Raw genomic sequence first — 17,173 nt, 5'->3', positions numbered from 1 at the left:
GTGGGAGCCTGTATCACTATTTGCACATGTTGACTTCCCTTGAGGATTAATATCTGTACATACATGTAGAGGTGTGTGTATATGTGTGTACTGATCTACTTGCTTGCCTGTAGACATACGCACACGTGATTCTCTCTCCCTGGCCTTCTCCAGCACACCCTTGCCTTAGGATTTATGGCAGGTGTGGCATGATTGGGAGGTGGTAAAGAGGCTGGAATATTTCACCTAAAGTCACGTAGTTGCTTGCTTCAGCCAATAGGAGCCTGGACTGCATCCTCTCCTGTGTCCTCCTTTCCTTTTTTGTCCCCCTGGGTTTTGGCTTGTGCATATGTTGAAGCATATCCCCTCACTTTTTGCCAACTTTCCCCCCTATCTAGCTGGCTTACGCCCTCCTGGAGAAGGAAGTAATCAACTATGACGACATTGAAGCCCTGCTTGGGCCTCCTCCACACGGGCCCAAGAAAATGATCAGCCCTCAGAGCTGGATTGAAGCTGAGAAGGATAAACAGGATGTGGGAGAGGAGGAGCCGTCCCAGCAGCCCCGGGGACAAGAGGAGGAGGAGGAGGAGGAGGCCAACCTGAGACTGGTTTGAAACAAGTTCATGCTGTAGAACGTAAGAAGGAACTAAAGGCAACTCAAGGTGCAAGACGAGTGCCTCCTTCCCTGGGTGTTGGCTGTTCTGCTCAGATTCCGGAATGATGGATGGGGTTCAGCTTTTTTCAGTCCAGGAACCAAGGAGGCCAGAGTGTGGTCTATGGCCTGGGGTTTCTCCCTTGGCTTTATGACACATTGCCATTTCTCTGGGAGGGCCCCCAACATCTCTGGATCAGCAGGTGAGGCTCCTGGGAGAGAGTGCTCAGCCATTCCAGGCAGGACCAGCCCTTGGGTGATGGGTCTCCCACAGCTGCTGGTCTCTGCTTTGTGTTACTTCTTGCCAGCGGCACACAGGAGAATCCCCAGTTACCACCAGAGCAGTGAAGATGGGAATACCTCCCACAGCTGTGTATCTGTGCCTTTGGTACCAGGGCCCAGTCTTTCTCATTTTCTTATTCTTTTTAATACATCTCTTGAGAAGTGGAGAATCTGTTGGTGGCTGTGAAGGATGAGAGGTCCTATTAGCTATATTACCAGGTCTGGCCATAAACTGAAGGGCAGGCACCAACCCTGGTAAAGTTTGGCTCCCAGGAGTAACTTTGCAAGGGAAGAGTCCACAAGCCTTTGTGAGAATCTGCTTATAGGCCTGTGTGTCCAAAGCAATTGTGGCTGGGGATGTATTGGCTTTTCCCTGCTGCGGAGTAAACAGCTCTGTGTGTGCGTCTGGGAGAGCGCACGAGAAAGAGAACATGCTTATGTGCATGATCTCCCTCATTCTCTTCCCCAGCTCCTTAATGTGGATTATTTCCATGAGGATTACTGTCTGTATCCCAGAACAACCCTTGTCCAGATTTTCCTGCTGCCAACATGTAATTTGTAATTCTCAGGCTTCCTCTTCCAAATCCCTCCCTTTCGCTTGGATGTGTGCTCACTCGTTTGCGATTGCGTGCACTTCCTCACTTGTGTGTTCTCTCTCTCTCCCCACACCCACCCTGAGAGTAAACCCAGTGTAGAGGGAGGGAGTTAGTCTTCAGAAGGGATGAAGGCATAATCCTCCTGACTCACTTCAGAGTGCTCCATAGAGCAGCCAGGGCCTCTCTGTAGGTCTCCCCAGCGGTGGCCCTGGCAGAAAACTTCACAGCAGCCTATGTCTACCACCTAGCGGGCTCTTCATAAACCTGCAGCCAAACTGCAGTTGCTGAATTGTGATGGCTGCCTCCCAGACACACTGGCAGCAGCTCCACTTTAGCACAAGAAGGTGGATTGCTCACCCTGGAAGACATTTAGGATCGTGGAAGTGCTTGAATTGTTCCAGGTCATGGATGTAGATTGTCTTGCTTAGATGGGAGAGGTTCCTGTGACTTCTTGTCAAGAAAATAAAAGGTTGAAAACTGCTGGTGTCCGCTCAGATTCTCTCCAAGGGGTTGTTTGTTGGGAAACCTACATTGCTCCCATTGTTGTTGTGTGCCTTCAAGTCGTTCCTGGCTTATGATGAACCTAGCGCCAGGGTTTCTTGGCAAGCATTTTTCAGAGGAAGTGTGCCATTGCCACGTTCTTAGGCTTGTGCTTCCTTTACATTTCTCTGAAGACGCCAGCCACAGATGCTGCTGGCGAAACGTCAGGAACAAACACATCCTCATTGCCCACAAAAAAAGTAGGGGTGATGGTTGTTCTGGACACAGAGGCAAGGCCCTTCTTCTCGCCATTTGGAAGACAAAATATTTTGTACTACAGGAAGTTTAAATTCTGTAAGCAAAATGAAAAGGTATTTCTTTCCTATGAGATCCAGAACGCCAACAACACCAGCGTGGCAAAATGCAAGCGTGTGATTGTCTTCCTCCTCTGTTATTTTTAACACCTTTCCCTGACGAAGAAGCTGGCGGAGCTTCAAAAGCTTGGAGAGAGAGAGAGAGAGATAAGATAGATATAATATGCATTTTGGTTGGTCCCTGTTCTGTGGATTTTGGATCTTCCTGTACTTTGGCCACATGGCCAACAACGGCCTGGATAGGTTTCTTGCAAGATCTTGACCCTTGTTGATGGCCAGAAAGGAACCTTCTTCTTCGGCACCCCATTGGTTCTCCCCATAAAGGCTTCCCAGTGAGGAAGACAAACATTAACAAAAGAGCACAACTAGTAATAGCTAGAATGCCTAGAAGTAACATAAGAGCTGAGAGAGGTCTGCAGGGCTACAACTTTATTTCTGTTCTTTAACCTTAATCTTTATTGGTTTTTTATCAAGAGCATAATCCAACTCAAGTCTTTTACGTATTTGTTCACATCATAATTATTTATACAGTACATCTTTTAGAGTATATATATATTTGTTCAAATGCGTCTTCCAAAACTTATAACGTTACTGCACTACAACATGTCTAATAATATATATATTATAGTATAGTATATATCATAACCCTCTAATCTGTTGGGTTACAACTTTTAAAATGCCTCATATTAACTATCTGACCTTAAAACGTGCGCGGCTCCTTTAAAAATAAAAACAAGGGCGCCATCTTTGTTGCTGGCAGGGCGACGCGTTTCCCTTACCTCGGTAGGCGGCTCCCTCGCTCTGATTGGCCAGGTGGTGGCTTCCGTCTTCCGGGTCACGCACGGCGTCGCAGATATCCCAGCGTGCTTCGCGGCGGTTCTTTCTTTTTCCGGCTGGCCATTTTCTCCGCTGGGAGGTGAGTTCTCGTGCTGCGGAGAGGCGGCGGGCTCCATCGGGCTCCATCCTCCGCCTGGGCCGGGGAAGGAGGCTCCGAAGGCGGCCGTGAAGGCTCCGGAGGGCCTCAGGGTTCCGGAGGGAAGGTTCTCGGGGGCCGGGAAGGCGCTGGAGCCGAGAGGGAGAGCCCTGGACCCGGCTGGGCTGGGACTCAGTGGCTGGTTCTGGCTGGAAGAGGCCTACGAAGGCCGACAGTGGGTCTCCTTCTCAGCCAGCCAGGAATCATGGGACTTGTAGTTTGGGGGAGGATTCAGCCAGGTTTTTCAGAAGGATCTGGTTTTCCAGAACCCTATAGGGAAGAACCATAGCAGCTAAAGCATGGTAAAGTGCCTTAGTTTCTGCACTCTTGAGGCTGCATTCCCTCTGCAGAATTAACGCAGTCGCTATGGGCCCATGCTGAGGAATCATGGGATTTGTAGTTCACAGAAGGATCCAGCCTGGTTTTTCAGAAGGCTCTGCTGCCCAGAACTCTGTCGGATAGAGCCATAGCAATTAAAGGGGAGACAAGCTGCTTAGTTGAGGAAGTTTCTGCAGAAGTAATCCTGGCACATTTACGCTTTAACCGCTGCCTCTCAGCGCTGAGCAGTTATGGGACATTGTAGTTCCTCAGAGGCATTTAGTGTTCCCTGTCAAAAAGGTCTGGGGCCACAGCAGACTACAAATCCCAGGATTCCATAGCATGGGGCCATGGCAGTTAAAGCGGTGTCAAACTGGATTGACCCTCAAAAAGGCCATGAAAGCCTTCAACTTCACGTAACACTATTTTTACCTGAGAGATCGCCTCTCTAGGAATCTCTGGCTCCTCCGGGGCAACTCTGCGGTCAACATCTTGCTGAAAATTGACCATAGACTTGCACTGGAGGACCTACAATCACCCAGAGAAGTGTTCTCTCTAGGAATCTCTAGGTCCTCCAGCGCGACTTTTGGCAGAAGTTAACCCTAGAGTCACGCTGGAGGACCTAGAGATTCCTAGAGAGAGCATATTAATCAAAGCCACAAATGCGGAGGGCCGACTAATAGCTTAAATGTGCCAGAAAGCCCTTTTCTATATATTCTCTGTATGATTACTGCAGGAAGATTACTCTTGGCCCAAAACTGGGGGGGGAGATATGCCCCCCCAATACAGATGAATGGCTACTTAAACTGCAAGATATGATGGAAACGGATCATGGTTCATGGGAAAGCGGAAGAAAAAATGGAGAAGGAATGGGATATAGTGATGAAATACTGTAAAAATAGATGGAAGTAGAAGAATTGTCGTAAGAATAATAGGATTAAGAGAGCAATAAAAATACTGAAGTTAACTGTGATCACAATCTTACATTGAAGTGGTATTAACCGCCAAGAAACAATCACAGAAGATGAATGTTATCAATGGAAGTATAAAGATGTAGTAAAATGTTTAGATGCTTTCTTCTTTGTTTACGACAAGCATAAATGTGTGTAAGCATATGCGTATAGTAATTGTTTGTAACATGCACTATAATAGTAAATTAAAAGCCACAGAATATAAATGTGCCAGAAAGCCTTTTTGCCCTTCGCTCAGCGCTTGTGCTCCTTGCGTTTCCAGGGACCTCGTAAGCAGCCATGGCGCCCAGCCGGAATGGCATGATATTGAAGCCTCACTTCCACAAAGACTGGCAAAGGCGGGTGGCCACCTGGTTCAACCAGCCTGCGAGGAAGATCCGCAGGTGAGGCTGTGTGTGTGGGATTCACAGCAAACATTACGTTCAGCCTGGACAACACAAAGGGGAAACAACCATGAGACTTTACAATTTAGGGCTTTTTGGGGGGGTTAGTTTACTTGTGCCTGCTTCAGCCAGATGATGAAAATTCTCCGGAATCGCTGTACTCCGTTGATGATCCCTTGAACCCATATAAGCTGATGGCTGTGGCACTTTATGTTGCTGTCGATGGGATGGGAGCTAGTTTAGAGTTAAAAGGGGGGTTTCTTGGCCTTCATCTGTAAGGCAGCCCAAAGGTTGTCTCAGGTTTTGATATGCCCCTGCCTTCTGTTTTCTCAACTCAGGAGGAAGGCCCGCCAGGCAAAGGCCCGCCGCATCGCTCCCCGTCCAGTATCTGGACCAATCAGACCAATGGTGAGATGTCCTACCGTCCGATACCACACAAAAGTCCGTGCAGGTCGAGGGTTCAGCTTGGAGGAGCTGAGGGTGAGTAAAAAGGGCAGGAGCCCCTCAAGGAATGGGATGGGGTTTCTGGCTCATGACACAGATATGGTACTCTGATGTGCTTTTTGCTGTGACTAGTTAGAATCGTAGAATCATAAGAGCTGGAAGAGACCCCAAGGGCCATCCAGTCCAACCTCCTGCCATGCAGGGACACAGTCAATGCACCCCTGACAGATGACCATCCAGCCTCTGTTTAAAAATCTCCAAACAAGAATACTCCTTTGAAAGCTTTCCAAATAAAGACTAGACTGGCTGCGGGTCACCCAGAGGGCCTTTGCATCTGCCGCTTCCAAACGATAGAATAGCCTGTTGGAAGAGATCTGAAGCATTACTAATCCTGACAGCTTTAAAAAGGCTGTCAAGACACATCTCTTCCGACAGGCCTTCCCAGTGTAGCCCACTTGGTCACCTACCCATTGATATGGACAGAATACCCAAGATGCCATCTCTCTGCCGCTGACTACCCTAATGATCTAATTGATCTTTTATTATTGATATTAAAATATTATGTGTATTTTAGGAGGGAGGGATAATGGGATATGTTTTTACTGTATTTTATTGTAAAAAAGTCACACTTTATTATTGAATGATATCTACAGACAGCAGTAGACATCATCTTCAGAGTGGCATTATTATATCTTTCATCTAGGTTAGCATTTCAACTCCTATGTGTAGGTAGTTGGCTTGGTTGAAAACAAATCTGATTTCTTGAATGGCAGGCTTTACAGAAGAGATATATAAAGTTTGGACTTCAAAATATTTTGGCCTTTGGAAGAGAAAGCCCCGCATTGAGTGCATTACAGTAATCCAAATGAGGTATAAACAAGGCATGTGTCACAATAGGCAGATCTGACTTGTCCAGGGATGAGTGCAGATGGTGCACTAGACTTAACTGTGCAAATGCACTCCTAGCTATTAGCATCAAGGCTCAAGGTTGAGTCCAAGAGTTGACCCAAGTGGCAAGTTCTGAGTTTACAGGAGGAGTGTATCCCCATCCACTACAGCACTGTGATTTGTTTCTGTGAGGTCCCTGCAGTCAGATGATGACACTGTCTCTGGACTCTCTGTAGTTTCCATGATGACTGTGTTTTGAACCCTTTTCCAGCTGATGACTGTTGTGGCTGCCTAGAAGGGGTTGGGTGGCCGTGTGTGACTATTGTTTGAGGCTGATGTTGTTAACACCCTCTCTGTAGATGGCCGGCATCAACAAGAAGTTTGCTCGGACAATTGGTATCGCAGTGGACCCCAGGCGCCGCAACAAGTCTACAGAAGCCCTGCAGGCCAATGTCCAGCGACTGAAGGAGTACCGTTCCAAGCTCATCCTTTTCCCCAGGAAACCTTCTGCTCCCAAGAAAGGAGACAGCCCAGTAAGTATCAGGGAAAGTTACAAATGGTGGGGTATGGAATTTTAAAAAAAGAAACAGCAACTCTGCTGGTCTGAAGGCTGTGATGCAAGAAATCCAAGGCTGAATTTCCAAGGTGTCGGTGTGTAGGGTTTGAGAACAGAAAAGCCCAGGTCCCTGGCTTCAAATTGCCTTAACTTCCAAATTGTTTGCCTTTTTAACAACCTCTTGGAATGCTAATGACCACAGTGCTGACCATTTTCAGAGAAGGTGTCAAGGAAACATGGGGTAGTGGCAAGATAATACTCAGAAACAAGGATCTGAACTTCTAAATTGGAAGCCTGGACTCTTGTGCCTAATCTGACCTGTTGCTAACAGTTCCTATGGATAAATTCTGGAAAGCGGCCCCAGCACTTCCATGATGTGACTCAAGCTGGGATTTATTTCTGGAGAAAGGTGGAGCAGAATAACTTGTCCATTATTCCTCTTTGTTGCTTATTCTTTTCTTTTCAACACAGGCAGAAGAGCTCAAGATGGCCACACAGCTCTCTGGACCTGTTATGCCCATCAAGAATGTAAGTGACTCATCATCTCTTGGCATCTTTAGACTTTGCCCCTGGAATCTTAAGTTTAGCAAGAAGATTCTTCTTGATTTTAGAGTATTTGATGTCCTGCGTAGTAAAATCTACAGCACTATATAAAGTATAATAAGTAATAATAAAATCCAGAGTGGCATGAGTTAACATCAGCATACCATCCTGAACTAATTTTGGTCTGATTTCAGAAGCTAAGCAGGGTTGGATAGGATTTGGATGTGAGGGATAGATCATATCACAGATTGCTTGGTGGGATCAGTAAAGAAAGTGCCATGGCTGTTGCTGCTAGTCAAGAGTTGAGAGTACTAGGCTGCCTGGGCTCCGAAAGGGGTCTGACTTGGTATAAGGTAACTTCCTATGTTCCTGTTGCTTGAAGTTCCAGTGGCCTGTATGCTGTCCTATTATTCTTAAAACAAAAAGAGGAATTTTGGATATCTTGCCACTTGGTAATAATGAATGATAGCTTCAGCTGTGCAAAACATTATCAGACCATACTTACAGCTTAAACATCCCCTTGGCTGTTGCTAAGTAAGGCCTGTTACAGACTGCCAAAATAAAGCTGCTTCGGGTCTCTTTGGAAGTATGCTATTTAAATGATAAATGGGTCCTAAGAGTCCGGAGGTTGCGCCAAAGCCACAATCCAATCCTAAGCACTGGAGTGCAGCTTTGGTGCAGCTTCCAGATTCTTCAGATGCATGCATCATTTAAACAGCATACCTCCAAAGAGACCCAAAGCAGCTTTATTTTGGCAGTCTGGAACTGGCCTAAGTTGTGCTCCACGCTTAAACAACTGGGACATGGAGGCAAAGCGACACAACTGAAAACCTGGAAGTGGAGTAATAAATGTATGGGTCCCTATAGTTAGGTGGCTCTTGAGAAGATCAGGTCTGTTGGATTAATTTAAAGGAAATGACAAAATTGCATAAAAATGGTAAAGCATCCACTCATGGACTGTTAGGGAAATAGTTTGCCCATTTGGAACAGGGGGTACCGGAGGAAGGGGAGGATTACTTCAAGGTCAGGGGGGAGCCAGAAATGACCCCCGCAGTGTTGGCACATAGAAAGATTTTCTCTGTCATCTGGTAACAGGTGTAGCTCTCTTTGGGTGTTCTTATTTGTGGGGTTTTGTTCCTTTTTGAAAGGGGTGTGTGACAAAGGAGTGTGACTCGGAGTTGCTGCACAAGGGAGCTCTTCTGCTCTTGGGAACAGGCTCCTGGCCAGCTTGTTGCTGCTGCATCTGTTGCCAATAAATTACTCACCAAGGTGTAGGAAGAGAGCAGCAGCTTTTCAATGTGAGTAACTGTGTTGTTCTTTCCTAGGTCTACAAAAAAGAGAAGGCCCGAGTTATCTCAGAGGAGGAGAAGAACTTCAAGGCCTTCGCCAGCCTGCGCATGGCCCGGGCAAACGCTCGGCTCTTCGGCATCCGGGCTAAGCGCGCCAAAGAAGCGGCCGAGCAGGATGTTGAGAAAAAGAAATAAACTGTTCACTCAGGGCCTCTCAATAAAGGAGGGTAATTCTGAAACTACGTGGTGCCGTCTTATGTCAAAACTTGGAGGAGGGAAATGTAGGCTGGAAAGTCTGCCACAGAGGTGTACAAAATGGAGCTTCTGTTGTGGGTAGAAGATCCTTCTGTGGCTGGGCAGGGAATGTGATGGTGTTTGCATTTGAGTGAGCGGCAGCTTTGGAGCAAAATCCTTTAATAAATTGGGATCTATGACAGTAATTGGACACTGAACTGGGGAGAGAAAAGAGCAGTCCATCAGAAGTTTTCCATTTTTTAAGTAGGAGAATCTCCTTCTCTTTGGAGCTGGTTATTTGGGTAGCCAGTGAAAAGATGCTGAGGTTAGCTTCCTTTGTGCAAAGTCAGGTCTTCAGGGGATGTGTGGGAAATAGATGTGGCTTCCTTTGTCTTCCTATGGCTATTTCAGCATGCCATGTCTTTTCACTGGCTTATGCTTTTCCTTCTTAAGGAAGAGAGACTGCACTCTCTTGGCAACATCCTGCCTTCCTAGTCCAGACAGCCACCAAGGAAGGCATGCATGGGATTATAGGAATTCTTGTCTGATTTGGTGTATTTTATGGTGGGGCAGTACAGAATATGGCCCAGTGGATCAACAGAGGTTGGCCTTGGTTCATCACTCAGCTGCTTTGGAGGTTGATGGAGGGGGGTGAATGTGCTTGCTAATGGGAAGGATCGTGTCTGTAGGAGAAAGCTGAGGTGTGCCTGCATCCCATAGGGAAATTTGTGAGTTTGCTAAGTTGTTATGTAAGGAACATAGCCAGTATTTCTCAGGTCTGACTAGTTCAGACACATGCCAGGCTTGATTGAACTATGCTTTTTGTTCAGTAACAGTGGCATAGAGGTTGTGCCGAAAGTGGTCCTGTGGTCAGAAATTAGGCAGAATCCGTGTTTTAAAATGTTGCAGTCAATGCCAGACGTGCCATTAAAAGGAGAGGTCAATGGGTTGCCCAGTTCCCTGAAAGGGAAAAGCAGAAGAGTCATAAATAAATAACTTGATTTTATTGATCCAAACCTCAGGATAAGGATGTCTAATATCTGCCTCTTTTCCTTAAGCGAAAAGGGAAACCCTCCCTGCTTTGTAAAACAAGCAGCCTGACAAAATCTAATAACCTTGGAAGTGTGTGCAGATTTTTGTACTTTTTGGTGGGTCCCATAAAGATATTGACAGAGATTTTGAACCTCTTCTGGTCCTTTCAGAGTTGGATTGTAGGGATAAGCAATGTCCACATGGTGGCAGCATTCCCCCAGTATAAGGAAAGTCATAGTAAAAGGAGCAAAATTGAATTCCAGGATTAATTTGCCATCCTATTTTGGAGACTAGGGACCAAAGGAACAAGACTGAGTTGGCTTTGTGATCTTTGGCATCCTCCCAACGCATCGCTTTCTTTCATCAGGGCAAATTGTACCTGGGTTGCCGAACTAAAAAAGGTGTGCAATTTTTCAGTGCAGGAACAAGAAGCTTGGGAACTGTTTAAAGGACAATTTTTTGCTATTGCCAATACTGTTTCTTTCCATTTTGCAAATATGAGAGTCGGAGAAAATGTGACAGCTCTTTTCTAAACATGTGTCTAAACATAGAAAGGCTGCTACCATTAATGCACCTCCAAAATTTTTATTTTCAAGGTTATAAAAGTAATCTAACTACTTTTTACAGTGAAGATATGCTTGAGACATTCAATCTGTATTTAAAAGCCAGCTACAAAGGAGAGTCTCAGGTCCTCTATCCCATTGTCAAAGAACTCTTAGCATCAGAGCTCTTCCTAATGCTTGATCAAAATGTTATTCCTTGCAATTTGAATTTCTTGGTAGCAGTCCTTCAGTGTAGATTACAACCTTCATATTCCAGATGGCATTTGAAAAAACAAGATAAACAGTTTCAGTAGCACAAAGTCTAGGCCAAAGCTTTTAGCGTTTGTGCGTAATGTACTCAAATTATCCCATCAATGTCAAACCGCCTCACAGTCCCTTGCCAGCCTGACCTTGGCATCCGTTTTACACCTGGCCATGATTTCTTCTGCTGTTTCCCTTCTTCTGTTCTTGTGGTTTTGGCGTCTGGATTCCTTCACCCTAAAAGCAGTAGAATTGTGTTGCAAAGTGCGTAGGACATGAGGTCCTTGTGGAAGATGTGCTTCGTTTAGTCTGGAAGTGGCAAGGGAGACGCTGCGTTCTCCAGGAACCCAGCCAGTATTGCAAAGTGTTCTCATTAGAGAGAGGAAACGCTGCCCCTTCCAAGTTGCCGGTTGCTGGGCTCTGGGCATCCGAGGCAGATGGCTAAGAACTGCTAGGTTTGGCAGGGGATACTCCCCTTCATGTTCCTGGCTTGCAGAAAATGGTCCCTCCAAAGACATGCAATGCTGGGTTTGGCCTAATGCATATGGTGCCTTTAGACAAGAAGGCAAAGATGGCACATGTCGTTCTCTATGCACTTGAATGTCCATAATAGCGGAGTAAGACTCTGCTCCTGGTTCAAGAGGAAATGATCAGTGGAAGAGGGGCTTTCTCTGCCAGCGGTGCAAGCTGCTACCCAAATTGTAGGAGGGATTTTTCAATGTATTCCTATGGGTTCCCCTCTTCATTCTTTCTGACCCATTTAGTCGCCTTCTCTGTCAGAGAGCTCTGGTGGTACAGTAAACTGCAATTCCCAGGATTCGCTAGCACTGAGCCAGGCCAGATAAAACAGTCTCCAAGTGGACTGTTTCTGCAGTGTGTTTTGGACCATAGCTGTGTTAGTCTGTCGAATCAGTCTGTCGAGAGATCCTGTAGCACCTCTGAGACTCACTGAAAGGAAGAAGTTGGCAGCATGAACTTTCATAGCCTTGAGTCTACATCCTAAGATGCATGTTTTCCATCTGAAGAAGTAGACTCATGTCTATGAAAGCTGATGCTATTTCTTTCAGTGAGTCTCAAAGGTGTTACAAGATCTCATGCTATCTTAGGCCCCATACAGACAGGCCAAAATAAAGCTGTTTCGGGTCACTTTGGAGGTATGCTGTTTAAATGCTGCATATGTCCTAAGAGTCCAGAAGCCACACCAAAGCCATGCTTCAGTCCTAAGTCCATCCATCTAATTCAGTATTATCAACTCTAGCTGGCAGGGGCAACTTTTTGGCCAGGATTCTTTCCCAATCCCTGCCAGCCTTCCCCTTAAAGTTTGGACTGAAACCCAGCGCGTATTTGCCACTCCACTGGCATGGGCCACTTGTGCCAGGAATGCTCAGCTGCCCCGAGGGCTGCTCTTTGCTTTGCAGATCCCATGCGCTGCCTCCACTTTGGCTCCCAGGCCCTGGTTGAAACACTCATTTAATTAGCAAGACGCCTGCCTTTTGATTGAACAGATTAATTAGAGGGACTGCCTTGGCAGTGGCTTGGCTCAGGCATTCGGAGGAGGCACCGCTGCGCTGAGACAGGAGCAAAGCCAGAGCAGGCAAGGCTTTGGCACTCTTTCTCCCACAATGGACATCCCACTCCCCAAAAACCATTTGAGCAGAGGGAGAAGGGGTCCCGACACATCTGAAAGGCAGGGCCGGAGACCACAGAGTCACACAAACCAAGCTGCAAATGCACAGGTGCCCATTGCTAGCTTTTGCTTTCTGGGGATTTTGGACAGATTTGAGATGCAGAGATTCAAATGTTGTGTGCACCCAGGCAGCACAACTCTTGGTATAGTCTGCAAAAGACTTGAAAAGTGGCTTGTCGTTTTTTGTTTGTTTGCAAAATACATTTTATTTTCTCTATCACATAACTCCATACAACATAAACCATTCTCTTTCCAACTCACAACAAATAGACGAACAAAGGAAGAGAAAAACATTCCTCCCAAAAAATACCCCCACAGCATGTTACCAACAACAACATACAACAACACAACACCTATTACCTTAGCTTGCTTCGTCCCCACTTTTCCTACTATACTTTTTCTTCCCCCCTTCTACATCTATCTCCTTCCTCTACATACTTTCTAATCTATTCTTTATCTCATTTTATCCTCATTCTAATTACTTTATTTTTATTTTTCCTTGTTATAACCTGAAAAGTGGCTTGTTTTTCTGGGTACAAAACAACCCCCTTCCGAACCGACTGCAGGCCATGCAGCTCATTGAATAGGGCTGCCAGACCCCCTAAGTGTCCCCAGTTTTGGTGACAGGAAAGGGCTCACCTTCATGGATTTTGCTTCAGGTGAGAGAAGGCTGCATGCAATCCTTGGATCAGGTAAAGCGCCTTCTCAGCCTTCAGTGCTGCTTGCTGTGTTTTCCTAACAAGAATTGACACAAATTGTAAAGACGCTTAATTTCCAGCAAGGAAAATAGGTTCTTGTGTGTGTGTTTGAGAAGTTGTGAGCAACTTAGAATTCAGCCTAATGCATAACGCTCAACGACATTGTGTGATGCGGCAACTAAAAAGGCCAATGCAATTTTAGGCTGCATCAGTAGAAATATAGCGTCTAAATCAAGGGAAGTAATAGTGCCACTCTATTCTGCTTTGGTCAAGCCTCACCTGGAATAATCCTGTGTCTAGTTATGGGCAAAACAATTCAAAAAGGATTTGGACAAACTAGAACATGTCCAGTGGAGGGCAACCAAAATGGTGAAGGGCTTGGAAACCATGACTTAGGTACATTCAGCCTGGAGAAGAGAAGGTTAAGAGTAGATATGATAGCCACTTTTCCCAACCTCTGGAGCCATGTAACTGTATTTTGGAGTCCAGGCCATGGACTTCCACTTGAAGAGAAGCTTGCTGTATCTACTCGACTATAAGTTGACCTCATGTACAAGTTGAGGGCAAGTTTTGGGGCCAAAATTATGGATTTTGATCTGACCTGTGGATAAGTTGAGTAAAACTTATGGGTATGTAACAAAGGATCTAAAAGATGAAGCAAAGATAAACAATGCCACTCCTAGCAGCATAATTGTATGTGGTTATACGGATGGATGGATGGATGGATGGATGGGATAACAGAAAGTAGTCAGTGCTCCAGGGAAATATTATGCTCTTGCCGTTTGCCAGGGGATGGCTTATTTTTAAATAAGAGTTAAAGTAGAGTACATAGACCCATGGATAAGTCAACTCAGGGTTTTTGGGGTCAAGTTTTAACTAAAACTTCTAGCTGTATACCTGAGTATCTACAGCAGGTGGGTGTCATGCGGAGGCACTTTGGAGGACGCGGTTTTTGCCTCCACAATAACCTTGATACGCTGGGAAGAGCAAACATGGAATCACAGACAGACCCACTTCACATCACATTTCTTCTTTTATGAATATGCATTTAAGAGAAAAAGAAAAAGCTTAGTAGCCTGGATGGGCAATAAACACAAAAGTGGAGGAGAATGAGTGAAGCAAGGCAGCGGAGTGAGTCATCCGTGATTTGTGGCTGCTCCAGAGATAAATACTCGGGGATGAGCAGCTGACATTTGTGCGATCGGTCTGTCATTTCAAAAGCTGGTTCCAAAAATTAACAGAATTTGATGTTGCTGTTTTTGAAAATCAAATCTACCCACCGTTCATTCGGTGCCAAAGCCAGGGGCCTTTGGGAGCGATAAGTTGGTTATGATCAATAATTATTACGGCCACAGGCTGTCATAAAAACAACAAAATACAGCATACTATACACACACACACACACACACTATATATATATACACACACACACACACACACACACACACACAACTGCAAAAAAAATACTGTTTGGAAATGACATAAACTAGACTTAGCTCAAACAGCCTAACAAGGCTCCTTTCACTATTTCCAAATCTAATAATGTTAGTATTATATATAGTGATGTTATAATTAAGATAGCAGTTAATAGAAGTGGATATAATATTAAAAAATCAATCACAAAAGCAAATGTGACCCTTGGGTAAAGTCACACTCTCTCAGCCACAGAGGGAAGCAAAGGCGGACCCTCTCTGGACAAACCTTGCCAAGAAAACCCCATGATTTATCATCTGCCGTATGGTTGCCATCAGTTGCAAATGACCTGAAGGCACACAACAGCAACTACAACAGTGTGGTGCTGCGTAAACCAAGCCAGCCATCTCCAAAGTGCTGAAAATATAAGAAGCCAAGGGGAAGGTGATCCATCCTCCATTGATTTGTCCTTTGGCTAATAGCTGCCATTTGTTCCCATTAACCTGCCAGAGATGGCTCTCTGGGGAGCAAGGGATTCAGCTCTGCCTTGGGCCTGGCTAGAGGAAAGTGGATTCTCAGCACTATGCCTTGTTGTTGTTGTGCTTATGTGCAAATTGTGTAACCCCTCTACACATACCCACAATGTATGTAGAGAGCTCTTGGAGCACCTTTGGAACTCACTGAAAGAAGGAAGTTGGCAGCATGGGTTTTCATAAACTAAAGTGTGCTTTACACTATGATTGATAAATGGATGGATGGCTAGATAGAACAGTATGTAGAGAGATCTTGTAGCACCTTTGGGACTAACTGAAAAGAAAGAAATAGGCAGCATGAGCTTTCCTAGACTTCAGTCCACTTCCTCAGATGCATTTAGATGCAACAACAACAACAACAATAATAAGTAGAGAGATCTTGCAGCACCTTTGGGACTCACTGGAAGAAAGACATTGGCAGCTGGAGCTTTCCTAAACCTCAGTCTACTCCTCAGATGCATCAGAAGAAGTAGATTCTAAATCTAGGACAATTCCTGCTGCCAATGTTGGTGTTAATGATGGCTGTAGTGCTCAGTGGGAAGAGCTCCTGCTTTCCAGGAGGAATTCCAAAATGTCCTCCATTTGGAGCAGGACTCAGAAGCATGAAGATATATTTCTGTGAGTGTGTTTTGCTTGGCCATGTCCTCCATTTTTCTTCTCCATTTTGCAGCCTCTTGTATACAATTTGTAGGTATACAATTTGTGGTTAGGACATCTGGTCCCCCTGTCTTGGCTAGATGTTAAGAGGTATGACTGCATCTCCCAAAATCCCGCTAGCCAATAGGGCTGTGGATTCTGGGAGTTGCAGTAGGTTGCTAGAAAGGAACCAGAAGCAGCTCTGGATGCATCAACCTAGAAATTATCATCTAAAACAATACATTTCCCAAGCTTTGGCCTTGAACTCCGACTGTGGCCACTGCTGCTAATGCTAGAGACTTCAAGAACTGTTGTTTGGTGTGGGTTTTTTCCCCTGGGAAGCAGCCTTGAATTTTGAAAGGGAAGAAAAAGCCTTGAAATGCTGTTTTATAATGGAAAATAAACACACCTTTCCAAGGACCGCAACACTTCAACATGGTAAAGAGCAAGTCAAGCACAGATGTGGCAGAAAACAGTGAAGACCTAGAGCAACTTACTGAGCAAGGTCAACGGAGAAAATGTCTTACTGTTGAACTTAAAGAAAACAGAAACAATGGCCTCGGAGGATCTTCGCAAGACGATGAGGACATAGAAATAGTAAAAGAGTCCTTGGATCAAACATTGATCGGAGCTGGGGCTGCAGTCAAGAAATCAGAAGAAGACTAAGAATGGGGAAAACAGCTATGAAAGAACTAGAAACACTCCTAAAGAGCAAAGATATGCAACTAAGCACCAAAATCAGAATCATACAAGCCATTATGTTTCCCACCACAATCTATGGATGCAAGAACTGGAGGGCTAAGAAAAATGGATGATAAGAGAATGAATTCATTAGAGATGTGGTGCTGGAGAAGAGTGCTGAGGATCCCATGGATGACCAACAAGACCCACAAATGGGTCCTAGAGCCGACCAAGCCTGAAATTTTCCTGGAGGCTCAGGCGATGAAATTGTGGTTGTCGTACTTTGGCCACATCATGAGAATGAACATTTTGTTGGAAAAGACAATAATTCTTGGAAAGGGGAAGTAGAAAGAGAGGAGGACCACATGCCAGAAGGATGATGGACTCTATGAAGGATGCCACAGGTATGTATCTGCAAGGACTTAGAAAAACAGTGGAGAATAAGGTAAGCCTTGGAGATGTTTCAACCACAGGGTCGCCATGAGCCGAGATAGACTTCAGGGTGGTTAACAACAACAACAAAACATTTCTAAGAGGCCGGCAGTCCTGTTTTGGGTGGATAGATGGCTTGCTTTCTGATCATCAGCCTTGGCCCTTCCATTGAGTCTGGTCTAGAAGAGGGTCAGCTAACCTCCGTCCTTCAACGGTTCAGTTGCATAGTGTCCTTGGATGCAGCTGCAACATGTGAGATGGAGATGCTTTGATTTGGATTTCCTGCATGGCAGGGG

At 45.4% G+C, this 17,173-nt stretch overlaps 2 protein-coding genes and 2 non-coding genes across 7 annotated transcripts in view; all 4 read left to right on the top strand.

Annotated features, from left to right (window-relative positions):
* The window catches only part of SPG7 (SPG7 matrix AAA peptidase subunit, paraplegin), a 30,797-nt gene extending 28,809 nt beyond the window's left edge, over positions 1-1,988 (top strand). For all 4 annotated transcript variants that reach the window (XM_089539651.1, XM_089539652.1, XM_089539648.1 and 1 more), the window contains one exon: positions 378-1,988. In XM_089539651.1, the coding sequence (XP_089395777.1) occupies positions 378-593 (216 nt within the window). In that variant the 3' untranslated portion in view covers positions 594-1,988. The remainder of the gene's footprint in view (positions 1-377) is intronic.
* Positions 1,989-3,175: 1,187 nt separating this feature from the next.
* On the top strand, positions 3,176-8,967 carry RPL13 (ribosomal protein L13). The gene is made up of 6 exons (XM_089540057.1): positions 3,176-3,279; positions 4,888-5,008; positions 5,347-5,488; positions 6,700-6,873; positions 7,368-7,424; positions 8,765-8,967. The coding sequence occupies exons 2-6, from the start codon at positions 4,905-4,907 to the stop codon at positions 8,921-8,923; spliced, it is 636 nt and encodes a 211-aa protein (XP_089396183.1). The 5' UTR covers positions 3,176-3,279; positions 4,888-4,904; the 3' UTR covers positions 8,924-8,967.
* Positions 5,143-5,220, top strand: LOC149305820 (small nucleolar RNA MBII-202). The gene has a single exon (XR_016271741.1). It is a non-coding gene; the product is annotated as a small nucleolar RNA MBII-202 (small nucleolar RNA).
* LOC149305819 (small nucleolar RNA MBII-202) lies at positions 6,550-6,633 on the top strand. Its single transcript, XR_016271742.1, has one exon. It is a non-coding gene; the product is annotated as a small nucleolar RNA MBII-202 (small nucleolar RNA).
* Positions 8,968-17,173: the final 8,206 nt, after the last annotated feature.

Source organism: Sceloporus occidentalis, unplaced genomic scaffold (assembly GCF_023333645.1).
Source record: "Sceloporus occidentalis isolate IW3139 unplaced genomic scaffold, rSceOcc1.0.p SCAF_10, whole genome shotgun sequence".
NCBI lineage: Eukaryota > Metazoa > Chordata > Lepidosauria > Squamata > Phrynosomatidae > Sceloporus > Sceloporus occidentalis.
This window is presented reverse-complemented; position numbering and strand designations above follow the sequence as displayed.

Excerpts from the sequence above, each read along its gene's own strand:
- RPL13 (XM_089540057.1), top strand. The coding sequence starts at position 4,905 with ATGGCGCCCAGCCGGAATGGCATGATATTGAAGCCTCACTTCCACAAA. Across the intron at positions 5,009-5,346 it reads CCTGCGAGGAAGATCCGCAG|GAGGAAGGCCCGCCAGGCAA; the intron begins GTGAGGCTGTGT and ends TTCTCAACTCAG. Across the intron at positions 5,489-6,699 it reads TCAGCTTGGAGGAGCTGAGG|ATGGCCGGCATCAACAAGAA; the intron begins GTGAGTAAAAAG and ends CCCTCTCTGTAG.